This window comes from Blennius ocellaris (genome assembly GCF_963422515.1).
Source record: "Blennius ocellaris genome assembly, chromosome: 11".
Classification (NCBI taxonomy): Eukaryota; Metazoa; Chordata; class Actinopteri; order Blenniiformes; family Blenniidae; genus Blennius; species Blennius ocellaris.
In genome coordinates, this window is record NC_137660.1 from 22,179,678 (window position 1) to 22,201,800 (window position 22,123).

The 22,123-nt window shown below is 42.9% G+C and overlaps 1 protein-coding gene across 1 annotated transcript; it reads left to right on the forward strand.

Annotated features, from left to right (window-relative positions):
- Positions 1 to 4,453: 4,453 nt before the first annotated feature.
- Positions 4,454 to 20,901, forward strand: slc7a5 (solute carrier family 7 member 5). Its single transcript, XM_080505392.1, has 10 exons — positions 4,454 to 5,181; positions 7,530 to 7,655; positions 14,167 to 14,272; positions 14,532 to 14,576; positions 14,689 to 14,812; positions 15,444 to 15,547; positions 15,659 to 15,755; positions 16,122 to 16,271; positions 18,765 to 18,942; positions 19,513 to 20,901. Exons 1-10 carry the CDS (start codon positions 4,608 to 4,610, stop codon positions 19,566 to 19,568), a joined length of 1,560 nt encoding a protein of 519 aa, XP_080361518.1. The 5' UTR covers positions 4,454 to 4,607; the 3' UTR covers positions 19,569 to 20,901.
- The last annotated feature ends 1,222 nt before the right edge of the window (positions 20,902 to 22,123 follow it).

Consider the following 22,123-nt stretch of genomic DNA (forward strand, 5'->3'; position numbering starts at 1 on the left):
GTGTGCTCGCTCAGTTTTAAAAGGGAGCTTGACTCACGGCGTACAGCCGTCATGCGTCTGGAACTGAGTTGGCATGACCATCAGCGGCAGTCAGAGTCAGGTTGCAACAACTGCTCGATCTGTCCTGGATGCAACCCCCAGCGCGACTAAACGAGTCCCCGAACACTCCCCCGACACCTCCGACTCCCACCCTCCTCCTTTTGTGTGTTTCAAATTTAAAACTCCAGCAGCATTTGCTAAAAATGCTTCCTGATGCAATTCAGGCGCCTTCCCTGGAGTCTAATCACCTGTTCCATAAATGGAGAGCATTGCATGGTGATAACTGCTGCAGCTTCAGCAATTCATTAGTGGACTGCAGAAGAGGTTTGAGATGTTACTGTCATCAGCTCATTTTGCAGGCTGTTCATTAGGGAAGAAAAGTCATTGGAAAACGCATGTTTGCACTGTGAAATTTTAAATTCAAGTCCTCACAACAACAACAAAAAATTGCCTATTGATTGAGAAAAAAACCCAAACTTTTCAGGCCTATTTTTTTCTCGGGGGAAGTTAATTGAATTTAGTTGATTTTGATTCCATCACTTTGGGAATCAGTGGGCCGGAGTGTTTGGTGTCCTACAGCTTCGGTACTTGATAAAACTGTGAAACATTGAATCTTCCCTGCTGCAATTTTCTTACCGTCCTTAATACATAAGCAATTTCTGGAGAGCATCAGACTGAATATTTACCAACTGTTGGAGTGATTTAAGGACAAAATGTGTCCAATCAAGTCACATCAACATTTTGGTTAGATGTTAATATTTAACTTTTGAGAATAATTATTTTGTTTACCTGCTTCAACAGTGCATGTTGACAAGAATTGAGCATGCAATGCTACATGAGCCTTTTACATAGTTTCGAGAACAACTTGATTAAAGGTGGATTTTTCAAAACAAAAATGCTTTTTTTTCTTTAATGAGTGCATGAAAATTGGCATAATAATGGTTATAAAGACAGCTCAACTTAGGATGTGTCTGCGAACCATCTGGAGCTGATCTACTGAAACTAATTTACTCTCCATAATTATATTCACAGAAGGTGTGGCCTGCAGTGGGTGTACCACACATAATACAGAACTACGCTTCAGATTATTAAATGGCTCCACAGTCTAAGAATAGAAGAAAAAAACAAAACATGTTTGACTAATGAGGTAACTTTTGCAGTTATACAGTAACACCTGTGTGTATTTTGTTGGTAAAGCTGACGCGTGTAAAGAAATCTTCGGAAAGCAAACAGGAGTACAAAGTCAGCTTGATGATGGATGGTGTTTGTTGAAAAGCAAATAGTGGAAGTGGAGGTAAATCTGAAATACGACAGTGGAGGGAAACATGAGGCGAGTTGCAACCCCCCCACAAAAAAACTTTGCCAACTCACCAGACATGTATTGAGTTTATACCTCTGACCTCACAATAACTATAGTTTAACACTCACTTGAACATGAAACTAATTCCTGTATCCAGTTGTTCAATTTCCATTGAAAGTTACATAAACCAAAGGTTTAATCACCGAGGACAAACACATATCAACATCAACATGACAGAAGTGGTTGTTGAACAACGTCTATTTGCACTTTTGTTTTTAGAAATCAGAGGAACTGCCATGACCACCTTGATTATTCTTCCACTGACACGTGTGAAAACATTCAAAGCCAGAATAATGAACAAATACAACATGAGTTAACAGAAACACAAGGAAAGGGAAGATTGGACACACACTCTGTAAGATTCTCTAGATATGACCTGGATCTCTTAAACCCAACACAAACAACAGACAACATAAACTCTTTAAATCTTACAGAGATTCCTAATATTTGACATACTCTTCATTTCTATTTGGCCGGAATTACTCATAGCTGACATAGACTATTCAACACTGACCTACGCTCTTCAACACTGGCTCTATGACTCTTCAAACCACACCCACGTTTTAAAAAAAAAAGAAAAAGAAAGAAGGAAAAATCTGACCCAGTTTTTTAAGCCCAGATCTTCAGTTTCTTTCCCCCCCGACATTTTCAACTCAAACAAGACTCATCATAACAAACCTCTACACGTTAAGCTTCAGTCGTTTTCTTTAGCCTCCACCCAGACTTTCCCAGTACTCTTCAGAGCTGACACAGAGTCTTCACTCTCACTTTGTAAGACTTATTGGGCACTTTAAACCTGACCAGGAGTGTTTAAACCGCGTGCATATTTTTAAAATTCCACACACACCATGAACCTTAACACGACTACTCAAACACTGCAAATCTTTCAACAGCCAGAATATTTAAACCTGACCCAGATACCTCACCCTACTCTTCAAATCAGACTAATCAAACCTTACATGGACACCTAAATGAAATCTTTGGACTTCCCCTGGACTATTTAACTCTTACCATGACTCTTTACATTGGGCCTAAACTCTTTCGCCCCAGATCAATAAAACCACGGATATCAGAGAGTGTGTCTTTAACCTGCTCTGAATCTGACCTACGAGCCTGTGGTTGATCTTTGAAAGTTTTCATATATTTTCTAAGTATTTCTCCACATGTGCACAGAGCTGTTCTACTTTTGCATTCCCTGGGTGATTGGAAAACTGGGCGATGCAATGTATGAGAGAATAAGTGACGGGAAAACTTTTCCCTGTGAGTGTAAAACTCGTCTTGCGGGTGAATTCTTGTATCAACTATTGTTGACAGCTTTTTACGACTGGGCTGGATTGCAATTATCTCTTTGTTGCTTTACATAATAAAGGAACATACCTGGTTTGTGCTGTCATGTTTGCACATTGAATGACATGGAGAACATACAGTGAATGTGAACCACAATAGAGAATGGTTCATCTCTTTTTATTTGGATGAGTAAATTTATAGCAGCTCAACGAGGATAAAAAGGTTCAGGGTGACCTGAACTAGGCAGAACTTTAAGGACTCATCCAATAGGAATGTTTTGACCGGTCACTTCTGTTGAGTTTGTTAGCGTCCCATCTTGAGGGTGTTTAAACCTCTATTAAGCAGCACTCAATCAATCGACTGTTCTGTGGGATAACGTCATTTACATTCACAGGAAATCACTTTTGCTACAAAAGTCGATTAAAAAACAGAATCTGAATATTTTCTTCATCACAGATACCTACATTGTTCAGAGCCTTGGTGCTCGAGGCAATCCCAGTCAGAAAGTATCCATACGTATGACAGATTGTGAGAGGAAGCTGGATGACCCAGAAAAGAAAATCTCACATTGGAACATGGACAACAAAAGTCTACGCAAAAAGGCCGGCAGATTTTGAACATTGAGACCTGCTGCAGTGAGAGTCATTGCAAACCACTGCCCTACAGTGCCACAATAACGAATGAAGGCTGTAAGCAGTTTAATTTTGGCCGATGAAGGAATAGGCACATTTGAGTGTCTTAGATGCTTGTTATGCTATAGATGCAATAGAGTCATCAATTAAACTCGTACACGTTTTTCAGACCCATGCAGAAGCACAAACTCCCCTTTTCTTTGTAACTCGTTCAAAATCATGCATTTGAGATGAACTGGTAGGTCTGAATTGTAGTTGTGAAATGTGAGTGTGTAAGAGTGTCTGTCTCTGTGTGTTTGGCCTACAATGGACTGCCGGCCTGTCCAGAGTGTAACTTGCCTTTGCCCATAGTCAGCTGGGATCAGCTCCAGCACCCGGTGTTTCTGAATAAGAGCCAGTGGCATATAAGACGGTTGGATTTCATGAGGCAAAACATTGTTGTGTAGTACTGGCTTTCAAGGTGTGGGAGGAAGACCACAGCTGATAGAGCGTAAACCAAACTGGGCCCTGCCCCTGATAGTGTGCAGTCCAAGGTTGAAGCAGTGGTGATAGGATTGTGTTTTCTTCCTTTTGTATCTTCAATCACATGTACATCTACAATTCCCACCTGCTGCTTTTCTTTAGCTGAACGGTTTGTTGACTGTCTTGGGCTTCATGTTTTTGTCACGTTTCCCTTCTTTTTGTGTTTATGTGCTCATGGCAAATGCACTACAGCTCCCATTTATATTATATTATATTAATCACACATTTTTGTTGTGTGTGTGTGCATCTGGGCAAAATTCATCTAGTTGTAATTCAACTAGTTAAAAAGCTGCTTTGAAATGACCTACTTTGATGGTTATGTTTTCTTCTATAGCTCTTTTACGGATAGCTGGATTAAATTTCCCCTCGGGGACAATAAGGTTTATCTGGACTTGAACTTGGGAGGGGGGGGGCTCTTGTATGGACACAATGGGCGCGTCATGGTACAGTGCTGCAGTACCGGGGCCTCGCCGCCTGAGGGCGGTGAAGAGCAGAGTGGATGCGGGAGGAGGTGAGGAGAGGCTGCACAAGTGAGAGGAGGGGCCGGCCTTGACGGAGGAGGTCCAGCCAGCCAATTTCTTTCTACACTGTCAGAGCGGAGAAGAAGAGAGAAACCACGCTGCCGTGACTCACGCGCACACACACGCAGGAGTCCTCGTGGCGGAGCCCGGCTCGAGCATCAGACCTCTGAGCGGACCGACACCAGAGGAGGACACCGGAGGGAGACACGGGAAGCTCCGCGGAAGAGAAGGAAACAAGTCAGACAGATGTCAGGGCTGAAGAAGAGAAACTCAAACTCCTCCATCGGCAGGGAGGAGGACAAGCAGCTCACTGAGAGGATGCTCTCGGCGGGCTCCAGCCCGGCCGGGACGCCGGCGGGCGACGGTAAGAGCCCCGGCGGCGTGGCGGCAGGTGCGGGGGAGGAGGACGGGGTCGCCCTGAAAAGGACCATCACCCTCATGAACGGCGTGGCCATCATCGTGGGCACCATCATCGGCTCGGGCATCTTCGTCACGCCGACCGGCGTGGTGAAGGAGGCCGGCTCGGTGGGTCTGTCCCTGGTGGTGTGGGCTGTGTGCGGGGTGTTCTCCACCGTGGGAGCCCTCTGCTACGCGGAGCTGGGCACCACCATCACCAAGTCCGGCGGGGACTATGCCTACATCCTGGAGGTGTACGGCTCGCTGACGGCGTTCCTCAAACTCTGGATCGAGCTGCTCATCATCCGGCCGTCCTCGCAGTACATCGTCGCCTACGTGTTCGCCACGTACCTCCTGAAGCCCATCTTCCCGGTGTGCCCGGTGCCGGAGACCGGGGCCAAGCTGGTAGCCTGCCTCTGCATCAGTGAGTAAAGTCTGAGCCGAGCCGACCCGAGCCGGGCCGGGATGATGCAACTTTTAGGCGGCGTGGTACAGTAGCCGTGGAAAATGCGTGATTACATCAGCTCATGTATTGCAGGACTATTAATATATTATGTCTTCAAAACATCCTTTATGTTGAAAATATCTTAAAACAAGTAAGTAACATGTTCTAATTTTCAAGTAAATAATTCTAATTATCACTGGCCCTAATTTATTCATTTTAATGAGGATGAATGAATGAATAAATTTAGATTTCATGGTAAGACTCGAAAAATTCCCCTACATTGTGAGAGTCTGTAAAGTCACATAAAGAAAAATTTGAAAGCCAAGTTCAAATCCAGAGCGCTTAATCTTTAGTAGAGCTGGAAGATGGGCTTTTATTTTGAACCGAAGGCTATTATTCTGAAGCAAATTGCCAACGTCTAAAATAAATACATACCGGTAAATGAATTAAGCCTTTCAGCTCTTTTCAGAGGTTTTATGATGATTACATTAAATTGAATTATTCTGGTTTTGCCTGAAAACTTCATACTGCCTCACAAATCTCTCTTTTTTGGTATATTAATTTGGAATTATTAGTTTTTGTCTGATTCCAGTTCCATGATGTTCATCTGCAAGCCACTGAAAAACACCAGCACGACATCACTAGATGATTGCTGATTTTTAGAGAGATTCATCTCACTTCTTCTATTTTTGTACAGACATTGATCAATCACTTATCCAGTCCCTTTAGTCCGCCATTCATATTGAAAACCTTTAATTTCACACTGTGGTATTTCAGGCTCCATCGGATACTTTGGAAAAACGCAACCACAGAAGTTTTCATTGTTTCCTGATATTGTGATGTCTTAAAAACTGATCAAATAATTGAGAAAATGATAAGTTGCAGTTTTATAATAAAGCTAAATGAAACATGCTGTAAAATGTGTCCTCACTCTTGCATTTGAAGATGAAGTCCTCTAAAAAGAGTTCTCAGATAAACAAAATGCTGTGTTTGTCTAATATTAAGCTAACGTAATGTGCTATTTAAAGCAAGTATGCTTAATCTTATTTAAACCAACCAGTTAAAAGTGTGTGCTAATGTTTTGTGCACATTAATATTGACAATACTGAAAAATCTGAATGTGACTCACAAACACTTGGTCTATTTTGCAGCTTGCTTTGGAGCCTGAACTAGATTAACTCTGGATTAGGAGCTGCTTTAGCTTGTTAGTGCCAATCTCAGGTCATTGTCTAAAAAACACCCCCTCCCCAATGCCCATTCACACACATACATTTAACTTCACACACTTCATACATGATTACATGCGACACATGTGCGCGTGCGTTGGCAGCCAGCTAGTAACTCTGGTACCTAATCTTCACATTGACTGAAGGCTAAATCCTGCCCAAGATCACATGACAAAGCTGTGTGTGCGTGCGTGCGCATGCATGCGTAGTGGCTGAGGCAGTGCTGAAGTCTTCAGGGTTACTTGAGGGTTGAACGTCCATACACACAAACCCTCATAATTCTATTTTGGATCAGGTTACTGTTCCATCTGACCCATTTACTGAATGTTGGAATTTCTGTAATTCAGCTCTTTATTCACGTTTACCGAGTTGTGCGCTCACCCATATTCACATAAATCCTAACCTAACACATCTATGTGCTTGTCAATCTGCGTTTAAATGCAGTAAATGTGAGTCTGGCCCTCTACTGTATCCCTCCCTCCCTTTACTTGCCCTCTCTTGAGCACAGAGCCTCATTGTGCTGTCTCGTCTTTCTATTGTGGCCCCGACCTGATTTAGGAGCTTTGAAGGGACCTGCTGCTTTAGATAAGTACTTTTAATGGGGTTCGAGGTGAGGGGCCGCTTCACCAGCTCTCTGTGAATAACTTTGTGTATGTGTGCCCGGAGCCCACTGGATACCAGCACTGTACAGGACAAAGGGGGTGGGGGTGGTGGAGGGGTTCTGGCGGTAAAGAAATTGTTTACAGTCTCTGAATTCTTCTGCAGCTCACGTTGCGTTGTGAGAAAGCCCCAGAGGCACGTGCACGCCTCGGTTAAGTCTCAAGGTGGACCGCTGGAACAAAATTAAAGGACACGGTTTATTCCACAATCGTGGTCTGCACACAAGAACAGAATTCTTTCTGAACTTTTATCTTCTTTCCACCTTTGTGACTAAGAATGTGTGAAAACATCTGTAGAAAGAGTCGGCCTCAGCGTGAGCCGTCTTGTGGTCTGTAAACCGTGTTCTGAGTCAGATTGCGTGAGGAGTTCAGCCACTGGTCTTATTATAAAGATCGGGGGAATCCCAATAGTCTCACACCTTCTCTCCCTCTTTCTCTGCAGTGTTGCTGACCTTCATTAACTGCTATAGCGTGAAGGCCGCCACCAGAGTGCAGGACTTCTTTGCCGCAGCCAAACTTCTGGCTCTCGGGCTCATCATCATCATCGGCTTCGTCAAGATTGGCCGAGGTATCGTCACACTGCACAACTTTTTTTTTTTCCCCAGTCACTACTCTGGTTTCCTCACACAAGTCCACAACCATGCATTTTATGTTGTTTGGTGAATATGTATTTGCGTTGAGCCTGTGGTGGGCTTGGCGACCTGTCCATGGTGCCTTCATAGTCTGCTGAGATCAGCTCCAGCGGCCTGCCACTCTGAGGTGGAAAAAGCAGTAAATAGGATGATCAATATTGTATTTTTGAAACCAAATGAATGAGGAAAAAAAAAGTTGGAAAAACAAACATTTTCCTACATTCCAAAACATCTGACAAAATCCAAGTAAGGTTAAAACATGCAAAAGAATCAATATGTATTTCATCTCTGAAAAAGGTGCTATAATTTAAATTGTTCTGATATCACAGCCGAATCAAAGCAGAAAAGTACACAAACTTCACAGGAAACTTAAATCCGAGAGTCACTTTGATCAGACTTAATGACAAGAACCTAAAGATAGTTTATTCTCTTTAGCCCAGCTTGCGCTCTGTATTTGTCACCATAATTGAAAGGACGCCTTTTCTCATGTTCTTAGATTGTACATCAGCCGCTAAAATTTCAATCCAATATTTTTACTTGTGTGTTTTTATGGAACAAAAGAAGCCCTATTAAAATTAAAATTAAGGCCACACACATCCAAATGATGTTTTCTGTGTCTAAAAATGACTTTACACCAGGCTCCTCTTTGCAGATCAACAAAGCACGTGGAATCAGATTGTGCCCCACACTGTACTTGCAGCGTGCTCTATAAATGCCTCCCACGTGCAGGACATGCTTCGTGCAGGAAACACCCCCCCCATGAAGGTGCATCAGATTGCTGCTACCACACTGCAGGAAAGAGGAAGTGTTTAACTTTGCACACAAGTTGTACTCCTCTAAAATTACTTCACTCTCACTTCTTCCCATTTCTTACAGAGGAGTTCTTAAATTAGGTAACTCAATCTTATTTGAGGGGGAAAAAAAAGACTTCATGAGAAAGTGATGCTTTAGGCAAAGAAATCCTCTTAAAAACTGAGGATATTTGTGCGCTCTGATCAAACTGCAGTGATCTTATGTAACACGAATCCCGGATTCTGGCTTCCTGCAGGCGAGCCAGACTCTCTTTACAACTACAGGATGTAGTGAAGTGTAGCCAGAAGCAGGAGGTCCGTAAAGAGGGGGGAAACCCCCCCACACAGCCAACTCTGAGGCAGAACACAGCTCCTTTCATTTGGCCGTCCACTCCAAGTCTGAGTCACAGAAAAAAACCTTCGCAGCCTGTTTAAACAAGCAGCGTCCCATGCCTCTTTCAGCAGCAGCCATTGCAGGGGGTAAAAGCAAAGTTTCAAGAAATGGAACTCTGCCCCCTACAGGAACATTGTGCCTCCTTTAGCTTTGAGACTTTGGAGTTCACTGGGTTTGTGCCACTGAAGTTAGACCAGTGTGGTCTGTGCCCCGACATATCAAACGTGTTTCCTCTCCAACGACGATAAAGACCGCAGGCTTAATTAACCCCTCTGCTGCCTGCGTGATGGTTCCTCCTGGAGCCGCCCTTGCTCCCGTCTGCTGGTGTTACTTCCCCCGAGAGCAACAGAGGCATCAAATAAAAGCACATCTGGCGGCAACAAACAACTGTGCAAGTGCAATATTCAAATCAGGCCTCATAGTTTCATCGCACTTAAGAAAGAGGCGAGAAAACAACAACTCCAGGCTGTTGTTCGTAGCTCAGCTGCAGCCGTTTTCTTTTTTTAATCGCTTTAAAGGTACAGTGCATGGAGTAACACGCCGTTAGTGCCCTGGGTGGCACTAGTGAGTAATTGTGCCTTAACATTTCATTAAGATGTCAAATATGTGTTTCAAAACATGACCTTGACTGTGAAAACATGTCATACAGTCGACATATTGGACCAATCGCATTGAGCCCTTCTGCTCTCGATTGTGCTGCATTTCACGTACTTTAACATTTTTACACATCTGAGGCAGAAATCAGTAGTACAGAAATAAAGTAGCAGCCCGAGCCTTTAACTGTTGTACATCTTGCATCAAAGATGTATCTTTGTTTCAGGATTTATTCCAGGATTTATCCTTCAACTACAAAGTTGCATGAATGAAGAATAAAACCCAGTAGCTCCCAGTCGGCTGCGGTGGATCTCTCTGATCTCGTGTAAACAACAGGCCTGCGTTCTGCATTTCCGCTTCGTCATCTTCTTCCAACAGAAGCAGCGAACCAATCTCACCTTTCATCCCCGAGCTGTTTGTAATCCACATAAGTGGAATGTACACCTCGCCCGTCATAATTTTTGTTTTGTTTGCAAAGAGAACATGGAAAAGCGATTCTCCCGATTTGTACTGATCCTTTCGCAAGCATGATTTCAGGTCCGATGCGTGTTCTCTGATGTTTATCGCCTGTCTGTCGATGCATCTTCTATAATAACTGTTTATCTGAAACTCTTTGTGTCGCCTAGGTTTAAAAGTAAGATTTGGTGTTTAGCTGTGATTATATAAACAAACTAACCTGCCATCTCTCCTGGTGTTTCATCATAGATGGATGCACATATGGATGTGCCCAAACGTTCGGTCTGTACTCTGCATTCTGAGTTTGGCTCATTGTTGTATTATGGTGAATCTCAGTCCAAAAAGATGGCGAGCGGCCTTTGGGGATCCCTTCATTTAGCCTGAGATTTAAGGCTGGGAACCACTGCTCTAAACCGTCATACTCTGCAGGACAGGTTTTAACGCTTCGAAGCCTGAAGTGACAGTTCAAAAACAAAAGGTTTGACTTTTAAGGTCAAGGTTAGAAACACTGACGTAAATGGGTTTGAGGTATTCAGACGTCAACGAGTGTAGCGATCCTGTGTGTGGTCACAGACCTCTGGGACTCAGATTAGAACCCAGCGTAATCTGATTAGGCCAATAAAGCCCTTCTCGTTCAAGCCGTAAAGCCACGGGCACTGTTTGCTATCGAGAGACTGATCTGGTGACCGGCCGAGTTTTATCCTGTCAGACTCCATCTGTAACAGTAAAATCACCCTTAAAATACTATACCTGTCTGGATTGAAGCATCCGATCACTATTGGTAATATTTAGGTAGCTTATCCACTCATTAAGTTTTCTTTTAATCATCTCGTACAGTTGAAACATATATTGACATTTAATAATGCCAGGAGGCTTTATTTATTAGACAGTCAGTGTTTTATTATATTTTTATAGTTTTCACTGTTTTATTTATTATTTTATTATTTCAAAATGATAATTTCTGAACTGAGTCTCTTTTGAAGCGTTATTTTCACATATAATGGTAAATATAAATGTCATTTCAAGTTTAAATGATTATTGCATCTGTAAAAAAAAAATTTCTTTACAAACTCACAGTATTAATTTTATTCAAAATTGTCTTTTCAGTTTAATTACGAGAGTGAAGTTATTTCATTCACTCTGACATAGAAAAAATAATGTGTTATTTCACAGTCACATTTTCTTTTTGTACACAGAAATTGCACATCAAGATGTAGGTATTTTTGCCACTTTTGTTCCAGTGCGTCTTGCATCGTGATATTTATTAATTGCCTCCCGTGTGCGAAACGTGTCGGATGAACCCCCATTTGACTTCCATTCATTTGGATGTCTCGAAATTCTGGTTAAAAAACAAACAGTGTGCCTCTTCCGTAATATTTCCCAAGAGTTACTAATTACATCCAAGTCTTTGCCACAGGTCTGGATCGTATTCTTATAAATAATGACCACCATTCTGCCCTCCTCTGCTTCAGTTGGGAATCACCATAGCAACCACTGTCACCAGTTGATTGGCTATGTTTCGCCTTCTCCAGCTGATATCCATTCATGCAAACTTTTTGGTATTGTAGGAGTGGCATGCCTCGGTTGGTGGAGCAGTCGTGTCCCAATTGGCAGGTTGCAGGTTCAATTCCCATCGCCACCTGTCGACATGCCAAAGTGTCTTTGGGCAAAAAAAATATGCACATATTCAGTGGCCTTGTGGAGTTTTTTTTTTTTTAAACATCCTCTCAGTATTATGGTGTGGTGAATGTGCACTTTGTAGAAGAAGTGCTGTTAAATTCAAATGCTCTGTAATCCTCCATGTTCTAGTGCTTGATCTACTCTGACATGCACAGAAAAACTGTGTGAACTGGCTGTTTACAATGAATCATTCAGTAGTGGACCCCTCCTATTCCACAAATAATCTCTAAATCTGAGTTATCTCAGTCTTCAGGAGAAGTTCAACTTTTAACTGGTCCACCATAACCCTACACTAAACATATTTGCTCTTAAACTAAGCTCAAACCACAAAAATAAAGCAGGTTTCTCTATTGCATGAACCACACACGTTCAGTACCTGTTCAGCTTTGGAGCCACGTGTATTTCCAGCCTCTCATTTTACATATTTACACAGAGTATTGAATTAGGATTATGAGTATTCCTGTTGTAGTAGCTCAGCACAGCTGTGTGTGCATATTTCATCATGGGTGTGTGCATGCTTTACTGCCTGGGAATTACGTGAAGGGAAAAGACGATTTATAGGCGTAGAGGAGAAAGGATGACAGATTAATGAATTTATTTCTCCAGTAAAAAGTGATAAATCTCCAAAACTTTGAAGATATTTTCAACATCTTACAAGGAGGATACTTATTTTTTCCTATTGAAGGGAAACACCGCAAACACACCTTAATACAGTCGGGTACAAATTACTTTCCATTTTTCTACTACGAACTTAAATTTTCATTGGAAATCACCCTAAAGCTCAAACATTGGAGGTCACTGGCAGCAATGGGGGGGGAAATTATATTTCAAAAAGCATTCCAGGGTGAGAGCAAATGAGGCATCACTCTGATTAGAACAGGATGCTTGACCGGTAAAGTCTTTAAATGAACAATGGTCACTGTGTTTGTCGACGGTATTTCAGACCAACTCCCTTCTTCTGGATGGTTTTTATGTTATGAGATGAACGTGGTGATGTGAAGGCCCAAAAAGGCATCGGACCCTCTCTCAACTCTCTGATTACAGTGAAGTCAAACACTGGTAGTTTGGGCCAGAACTAAATGAGCGTCCCTCGACTGGCAGTTTTTTTTCTGAAAATATTGAGTACCACTGTTGTACTGTAATCAAAGCAGATGGTTTACCCTGAACTGAGGTCCCTGCAGTCACATGTCCGTCCGTCCGATATCGAGTCAAACATTGACTCTCTCAGACGAACGGCACAGGAATCGAGCATTTCCCACACTGCACGCTGGCTAAGTCCTAACCCTCCCTGTACCAACAGTGCCTGCGGGCTGTTGGTTCAGCAACCGTCGCCGTGTCTGAGAATGCGCGCACATCGAGCGAAGCAGGAATGTGGCCTGAAGCCCAACTGACCAGCGGAGATCTGGAGGTCTGAGAAAAGGGGGTCCCGATCAAGACTTCATAAATTGTCCCAACTGTGGCACAAATTAAGTGAAATACAAGAGAGCTTCTGAGGCCTGAGGTTCTTCTCTGGAGTGTGTGTTCACTGACGAACTGGTGGCTCATTAACCAACCCAGGGATGTTGCTGGTATCTGTGGAAATCTGCCGAATAAACTCCTCACTTCTTGGTTAAAATGTGGAATTCTGCAAAGGTTATGTAACTGCAGTCACACTCTGCCTGAAATTCATTGGAGCAGTAGATTGTGGAGAACCATTTAAAAACAGTGGTTAAGTTTTGGCTGGTTAAAGAATAGAGAGAGCACGAATCCCAAATGTCAAGCACCCCAAGATTTATTCGTCAATTCTTGACAGGATGGAATGATCAAGGCCATTGTCATTCTGGAAATGGACATTGTTCAGTCAGTTTGTTTTGATGGTTTGTCTCTGTTTTACCGCTTTAATTCAGGTCCTAATTCAGACTCGCCTTGCACTTCCCGATTCTGCAACCAATAGAAATGTGTGGATTCTTTTTTAAGCCCCTGCTTGATGAATGCCCTGACTCCTCTTCCTGCAAATAAGGGTGTGAAGTGTAGATCACCTGCAGAACTGGTGAAGCTTCTTTATTTGATTCGCTGGAAGCCAGTGAAGCGCAGAATTTTGGGAAACTGGAGTTCAGCTCGTAAAACAGGTCATCTTCCAATGTCAACAGTTGTAGTTTCATCAATCATCTCACGCTAACTATATTTGTGGAGTGCCGCAGGGGTGAAAATACACAACATAAATGAAGTCCGTATACCATCTTGTCTCAGTCTAGTCTTTTTTTTTTTTTTCCTCAGAGTCTGGGTCTCTTATGAGCTCCTCAGCTGGTCTTAACTCCACAGCCCCTCACTGATCCGCATACTGAGAAGGATTTAGGTCGAGTATTTGTGTTTTGAGGCAAATAGGGATCATTGTTAAATGTCTCGGTGTCGTTCAGTCTGCCTTTTGAAGCAGACAAGGCAGGGAGGGATCTGATGGCAATAATATCGACATGGGGGGGGGGGTGTTGGTTATTGTCTTTATTTGTTTTTTCTTTTGTTCTTTTTCATTTTAATCCATTTTGTCTTCCCCAGGTGACACAGACGAACTTCTGCCGGAAAATTCCTTCAAGAACACCAAGTCCGACTTTGGGAACATTGGTCTGGCGCTCTACAGCGGCCTGTTTGCCTACGGAGGCTGGTGAGTTAGTGTATATTTCAGTCAGTTATTCTGGAAGGTGCAGAGCTGCTGGATATAACTGAAACATGTGATTAATATATGAAATAATGAAGTGAAGTACAATGCATTGTCAATGCATTGTCAGCACAATCCAATACAGTAGGGCTCCATCTAATGGGTCAAACGTATTGACGTGTTCGTTCCAAGCCTTGATATCGTGAAAATGTTCTACTGTCTAACAGATGTTAGAATATTTATCCTTCCTCTCCTCGCTCCACAGGAACTACTTGAACTTTGTCACAGAAGAGATGATCGAGCCTTACAAGTAAGCTCAGGTTTTTCGTGTCTGCAAAAGAAGCGTCGAAAGCGAGAAGTGGTGGCGTTTGCTGTGACTCAGGCCTCTAACTGTGTCACTGTGTGTGTGTGCCTCATGTCAGAAACCTCCCCCGGGCCATCATCATCTCTCTGCCCATCGTGACGGCCGTGTACGTTCTCACCAACCTGGCTTATTTCACCACGCTGTCGCCTGATGACATGATCAACTCTGAGGCCGTGGCCGTGGTAAGCTGATAGTAGGAGAATAACTGCAGCTGTCTCCCGCCGTCAGGATCGGTCTGCTGCCGTCTGGGTGGAAATCTAGCCGACATTAGTGCACACATCCACCGGGGCACGTAACCGACAGTCCGTTTTTAACCAGATCATCACGTTTTCTTTGTCGGTGCATCAGTACTGCCCCGAACTGCAGGGTGACGTTATCAGTTTAGTTTAACACAGTTTAAATGATTAACGAGAGAACTGAAGGAAATGGTTAAATCGCTGCTACTTTAGAAATGTTTCTTTCTTAAGGTCACACAATTGAACAAATTTCCTTAAACTTTCTGGATCTTTGTGAAAATAAAAGTCAAACCGCTGAAATTGCGACATGCTTTTTTACTCATATGTCTGATAAATGTATATCATGAAATATAATGAACGTGGGCTTATTATGCTAATCAAGATAAGACTGTTTATAATATGTATGTCTGCCACATTTTCCTGTTTAACTTGTGTAAAGTTTATATGTAGCATCATTTTTATATAAAAACAAACAAACATTTAGACAGTAGATATTTCGACATTTTAGTGTGTTTCAGTCAGTTTTCACTGTTTCTCATGATTATGGATGTCTGCTGTGTCCGTGTGTGTCCTGCAGGATTTCGGAAACTACCACCTGGGTCCCATGGCGTGGATCATCCCCGTGTTTGTAGGTCTGTCCTGCTTCGGCTCAGTCAACGGCTCGTTGTTCACGTCGTCCAGGTAAAGCAGACTCCTCTCAACTGAGTGAGGAAAACATTGGGAGTTTAATGCAAATGGGAAAATCAACTGAAAACTGCGAATTTTAAATGTGCATATCCATTTGTCTCTCAGGCTGTTCTTCGTGGGTTCTCGTGAGGGTCACCTGCCCAGCCTGCTGTCCATGATCCACCCAACTCTGCTGACGCCACTCCCCTCACTCATATTCACCGTATGTCCCCCGATCATTTATTTACAACACACAGATATTAAATCTGGTTAGCTGTTTTACTCTTGTGGGGTGTGCGTTATGTCGATTGAACACATATTCAAAAAGACCCTAACCCTAACCCAAAAAGAGAATATAAATGATGTTAAGCCAACAAATGGACATAATTTTACAGATATGGAGTCATTGTCATTCAGTTTTCATCATCGACAAATAAGCTGTTGCAGTTTAAATCAAGATGTTCCTGTTCATCTATGAAATTAAATTCATGAAAGTATATTTTTTTCTGTCTCTTCCTTTCTGCCTCTCTGTTTTCTGTCCCTCTCTCTCATCTTTGTGGCTCTCCTTTTCCTCTCTCCCGCCCTCCAGTGTTTTATGACGCTGCTCTATGCCTTCTCCAACGACATCTTCTCCGTCATCAACTTCTTCAGCTTCTTTAACTGGCTCTGCATCGCCATGGCGATCATTGGGATGATGTGGCTCCGTTATAAGAAGCCTGAGCTGGAGCGACCGATCAAGGTGAGCCGGCCTCGCCGCACTCCCAGCGCGCTCTCAGACCGGGATCCGGTTTGGTATAGAAAATGAGCCACTTTGTCGCTTTCGCTTTCCAGCTTTGAGAAGCTGAGCGGCATCTCTCTGCTCAGCCAAGCGTTGGGAGACAGGTGCGGTGATTTTTAAACTGAAGGAGGAGGTGTGACGTCGTGCCCCTGCGAGAGACAAAAAACTCCCCCCAGAGGAAGTCGCAGAGGCTTTTAAAGCTTCCTCTGGACTCGGCCACCATTGACCACCCCCCCCCACTCAAGTTAGCTTTGGCTGCAGAAAAATGTTTTCTCTTTGTTTTGTTGGGACTGACAAAGATCCATTCAGAGCGGCACAAACGAACAGAGGTGCATCTGTTGGTGTGGCGGGGGCCGTATTAGCTTCCACTGCAGCGGCTGCCGGTTGTCCTCCGGTCTTGACTGACGGCAGATTAAAAGACAGGAGAAGCTTGTCAGCTGATGTTGGAACCAGCTCAACGCCTGTGTGCGCACTTGTACTGGTTTTACTCATGTCTTGGCGACTTGGATCACTTTTTCGGAAAAAGCGTCATATTTCCGTGTTAAACAACTTTTGTGGACTGGATGGTTTTAGGGACATTACTAAGTTTATGTAATTTACTTTAAAGGGTTTTATAGCCTGCCTTGCTTTGCCAGTGAGTAGTCTGTTATCATACAGCATTAGGAGATCATACTAAGACGTCTGCACAGATTATTTTCATCCAAATCTCTCCAGATGTCTTAACAAAGCCTGGATTTAGTTAAGTGATTTTTTTAAGACCAGCCGGCTTTGTTTGCTGATGTTTCTGAGTTGCTTCATTTTCCAACTTAGAGCTTTGAGGTATCCGCATGCTTTAATGCCTGAATTGTTTGCTTTTGCAAGTGAGAAAGAGAAGACGAGTCCTGAATCAGGCAGTCGGATCAACAATAAAATGACAGACTTTTAACTGTAACTACAATTTTTAAAAGTTGACAACAGGCTAGAAATACGTTTATCAACACAGAAACTATTCTTGCCAGCGTCATACAGAGAAACTGGTCTTATGTTTTAATCTTACTGGTCCATTGTAATTATTTATTCACAGGTCTACCAAAAGCAACGGTTGATCAATCGCAGTTTGTTTTTTTTCAAAATGAATCTTCTAGAATACAAACTTATACTGGAAAGAGCATATAGCACTCGTTTTCCCATCCTCGCATTCATTTTCTGATATATTAAATAATGATTTTGACTTGTATGAAATAATGAAGACCATCATTAACCACATGGTTTACGAGAAGTATTGCAGTGTGATTTTTTTTTTCCCTCATATTTAAAATTTGGTCACTTTGAATTCTCAGAGCATGGAAACATAATTTACTATTTAGAAGCTATATCATTGCATGTTTGACTAATATCGTGTGGCCTGACCTTCAGGGTTCAATGCTCGTCCACACCTCAGTGGATCAGGTGGTCATAATGTTATGGCTGGCTGGTGTATGTCACCGCCGCAGCTACTGGAGATGAGGGAAGGGGACTTGTTCTCAAAAGGTACCAGGAGGTTTGTCAACCTGAAAGGGCCTGTGGTTTAAAGTTTGTGTTCAGCCTTCCAGAGGACTAATGTTCCCTGAAACAGTGTGAAGGTTTGTGAATAAGAGGATCCTTCTTGACGACACCCGTCATTGCTGGACTCGACAAAGAGGACTTTTGTCTCTCTGTTTGCCTGAAAATGTTTTCAACTATTTGTGTGTGCGTGTGTGTGTGTGTGTTTGTTGGTCATTACAGCCTGGTGAATCTCGAGCTGGCTCTGTGTCGAGGTGGTGAAGTGGGGTGGGGGAAGGAGGGGGGGGAGGATGGATGTGTTGGTGTGATAGGACAGTGGCGACTCTGTCTGTCCGCTGACCCCCATTTCTCCACGTCCCACTCCAGCACTTCATTTCTTCCTCCTTTCTTTGTCTGTCACATTCCTGCTGTTCAACAGATTTATGACTCGGACTAACGGGTTGAGTCCACGTCAGGGTCCTCCGGGTTCTGGTTCTGAAGCAGGGAGGCATGGAAACATTCAGGACAAGGACGGGGCTCTGCTCTGTGTATGGGGGGGGGGGGAGTTATCATGGTTTTCAATCGAACTTCCACGTTTATCTGTTTGTAGGATCTGGGTTTCTGGGTACACCCTCTTTGGGGGCCACCTGGGATCAACAATTACTATAATCTAAAGCAGTGACTCCCCTGGCAGTGAGGCACCAGAGGTCATTCACAATAAGTACATTCAAAGTTTTCCGTATTCAATTTTGCGTTTGAGTTTGGCATTGAGACAAAACCATGTCAGGTCTTCATTTCAAAATGGCTTGAAAGCTAGGATTGATATGACCTTTCTCATCTTTCTCATTTCGCAAAATGTTGAACTATTTCTGATTGGGGGGGGGGGGGGGGGGGGGCACATTGAAAGATCCTGGTTTTCATTCGCTGGGCGTTTGTCTTATCTTCTGCGTGCAGGTGAATATTCTGCTGCCGGTGAGCTTCGTGCTGGCCTGCTTCTTCCTCATCGTCGTCTCCATCTGGAAGACTCCGGTGGAGTGTGCCATCGGCTTCGGCATCATCGCCACGGGGATCCCCGTCTACTTCATTGGCGTGCGGTGGCAAAACAAACCAAAGTGGTTGCTGAATGGAATCTGTGAGTATAGCCTCTGAACATCTTCCTCCAAAAATACGAGCTCTCTAGCGATACCTTCTTAAATTGTTTGGTGTGCAGACAAAGAAAAGCATCTGAAGACTTCAGTCATATTTTCTGACTTTGCGGGGGTTTCTTTTTAACATAAGAAGATAGTTGAGCATAACTATTGATTTTACCTCCAAAAAATATTACAAATGGAAAGTTAACAGTAGCTACTTTGAGACATTTCTGCCTTTTTAAGCCGTTTTAGCTACCATAGTGGCTATAGTCGCTAAAACTTTTATTCACACATTGTTTGGTCATTTTTCGGAGGGGTGAAACACTCACATGTGGCTGTGGAGCCGCAAGTTGCACATCCTTGTGTTAGTGAAGCTACGATTGGATCAGAGAAGGTGGTGCAATCTTGTTTATGATAAATGTTTTGTCAAGATATTTAAGGTATTTGAATGACACTCAAAGTTTACTGAAAGATGTAGAATCATTTTCATTTAGTCAAAAGATGTCATTGACCTTTCAGTAAAAACTTCATCATTGAGCTCATTTCCTGTGGATTTTCTTCCTCTTTTGCAGTCACGTCAACGGCTCTGTGTCAAAAGATGATGGAAGTTGTGCCTCAGGAGTCCTAAAAAAAAAAAAGAAGGAGAAAAAAAAGGTCAACAAGGCCTTTTTTTCCCCCTTCAGCCAATCAGATTGCACTAACAAGCAACCTCGAGGCTCGGACAACACAACTGAAGAAGCTTGACCTACGATGACCCTTCATCCCTGTATCACTGTTATACACACACACACACACACACACACACACACACACACACACACACACACACACACACACACACACACACACACACACACACACACACACACACACACACACACACACACACACACACACACACACACACACACACACTGTCTGCAGGCTGCTGATAAGAACCTGATGGAGGTGTCCGAAGCTGCTGCATCTTCAACTGTTTTCTTTTTCATTTCTTGTTTCTTACTTTTTGGGGTTTGTTTATGTTTTTAGTCACTCGTGCATTGTGTTTTTTTTGGATTTTTTGGTTGTTTTTCTTTTTTTAACAATGCATTTCAATCAGTTTGCCATTTAGTTCTATTTGTGAAATATGTCAAATATTCTTTCCTGTCCACAAACTCGTTGATGTGCCTTATGGGGCAAAAGCAGTGGAACCTGTTGGTTGTTTCAAACTGATGTGAATTGTAACGATAAGTCCGTGCAGTTTTTCTCGTGTCACCACGTATGTTGCCGATCACCGGGTGGCGGCGTTGGTGTCCCGGTGTTATGGCAACATTTGCATGGCTGCTGAAACTTGTGGGAGCCTGTGAAGTGCAATTGCAGAAGAAGATAATGAATTTTTGCGTTTTACTGCTGCACACTTCTGTTTTCCTCTCCGTTGTAGTGAACTGTACTTTCATTCGGGGCGAACCTGCATGTGTGTTTGGGGGTAGAAGAGTCAAAGAGGACCAAAATGCTTCAGTCTGTGGAAGGAAAGGAAAGGAGGAGCCTTTGGTTTTGTTTTTTGTTTTGTTTTGTTTTATTGAGATGGTTGAGTTACAGATGTAACTAAGTTACAGGAGGAGCCCATTTCATAGAATCACATGTCCTCGTTTTGTATTTGTTTTGTTTCCCCACATACATTGACCGTAACAACAGGAAGTTAGTGCTGTATTATTAACGTCGACCCTCCTCCGGGCAACGGACCAAACAGCGCCACCTCTGGACGCAGGAGGGGTTAATATGTATGTAGAGGTAGAGCGTTTCTAACACTCCCGCCGTCGCACTGGGCCGATGGGAAACTAACCCCTATGAGTATGTAGATTGTTTATTTATTTATTTTTAGAAAATCTTTTGTTTGTTGTAGTTTGTCCCTCGAATTTGTTTACAGGGCATTTTGCATAAAGTGCTTTACCAATAAATCTTGAGACTATTTTTTTTTTCCACGCTGGTGTTCCGATGTCTCTTCTTTCCTCGTTCAAGTTGAGATTTTCCGGGGCAATGGAGCCATGATTTAGCCCAGTGGTTCCCAACATGTGGTCCAACACCCCTCACTGAAAAAAAAAAGAGTCAGAAAGTCTGTCTTTCGACAAACGAATCCCGAAAATCGACAATCAACGTTGTCAGTTTGATCCCTCATTTTGTCTTGTTTTATGTGTGGAAGTGTCCAAAGACAAAAACGATGAGCTCTAAGCAACTCTCGGTGCTGTGAGAGCTTTTCATGACTGATCATGTCAAGAGATTTGCACAGGCAGTACAAACCAATGTAAATGTAAATCCCCCCGACCCCACCCCCCAAAAAAATTATATTGGTTCTACCAATTTACACTATTTGAGTTTATACTATTCTGAATTATGTTGGTCAACCTTTTCTTATCGTATTACTTTAATAACTGGGTTTGTGTTTCCTCTCTGGATCAACATTCCAAACAAGCTCATATAAATCAATGGATCGTTGTGTGTTTTCTAATCAACAAAACCCACGTTGTTTTCTTTCAAGCTGCCTTTCTGCCGTGAGACAGTCTTAACCTTCACACTATTGCCTGGTTAGCTGCCAGGCCTTTCGGTGGCGCTGTACCTCTGCCCCAGAAATACAAATTAAAAACTGCATAAGAGGACACAAGGGAACATAAAAATGTAGAAGAGGACAGAATACTCCTACTCATCCTCGTGTTTGAGAAATCGGGGGGGGCTATAGGTCAAGAGGTGGGACAATGATGTCATTTTCAGCAAATGTACACGTTGCTCATGCACACATTAAAGCCAAGGTGGGTTTTGTGGGAAATGCTTAAATATAAAAAGGGCCGTTTGTGAAATCTTCAACCCTGGAAACGACAAATTACACATGAGCAAACTCCTCTCCACGCCGACTGCTACACAAGTTGCCAGGTCAGTGTGAAAACGGCCTTTAAAACCGGTGTCGGTCCTCTTCCTCAATGCCCATAGCAGAAGGAAGTTAGCGTTTGTGTGGCTATGGCTGTCATCTATACACACTTCCTGGAGTCGTCATCCATACATATGGCAGAAATGACAAACCATGTTGTTAACGTCCTTTGAGATATTGCCACTTATTTGATATTTACAAGGCAAATATCAAATAAATGATGATACTTCATGGCATGAGCAAATGTTTTATCCAGCTGGAGTCATAAAGTGTTATAAGATTCA

Coding starts and splice junctions, on each gene's coding strand:
- slc7a5 (XM_080505392.1), top strand. CDS start 4,608: ATGTCAGGGCTGAAGAAGAGAAACTCAAACTCCTCCATCGGCAGGGAG. Junction 7,656..14,166: donor CTTCGTCAAGATTGGCCGAG/GTATCGTCACAC, acceptor TGTCTTCCCCAG/GTGACACAGACGAACTTCTG. Junction 15,548..15,658: donor TCGTTGTTCACGTCGTCCAG/GTAAAGCAGACT, acceptor TTTGTCTCTCAG/GCTGTTCTTCGTGGGTTCTC.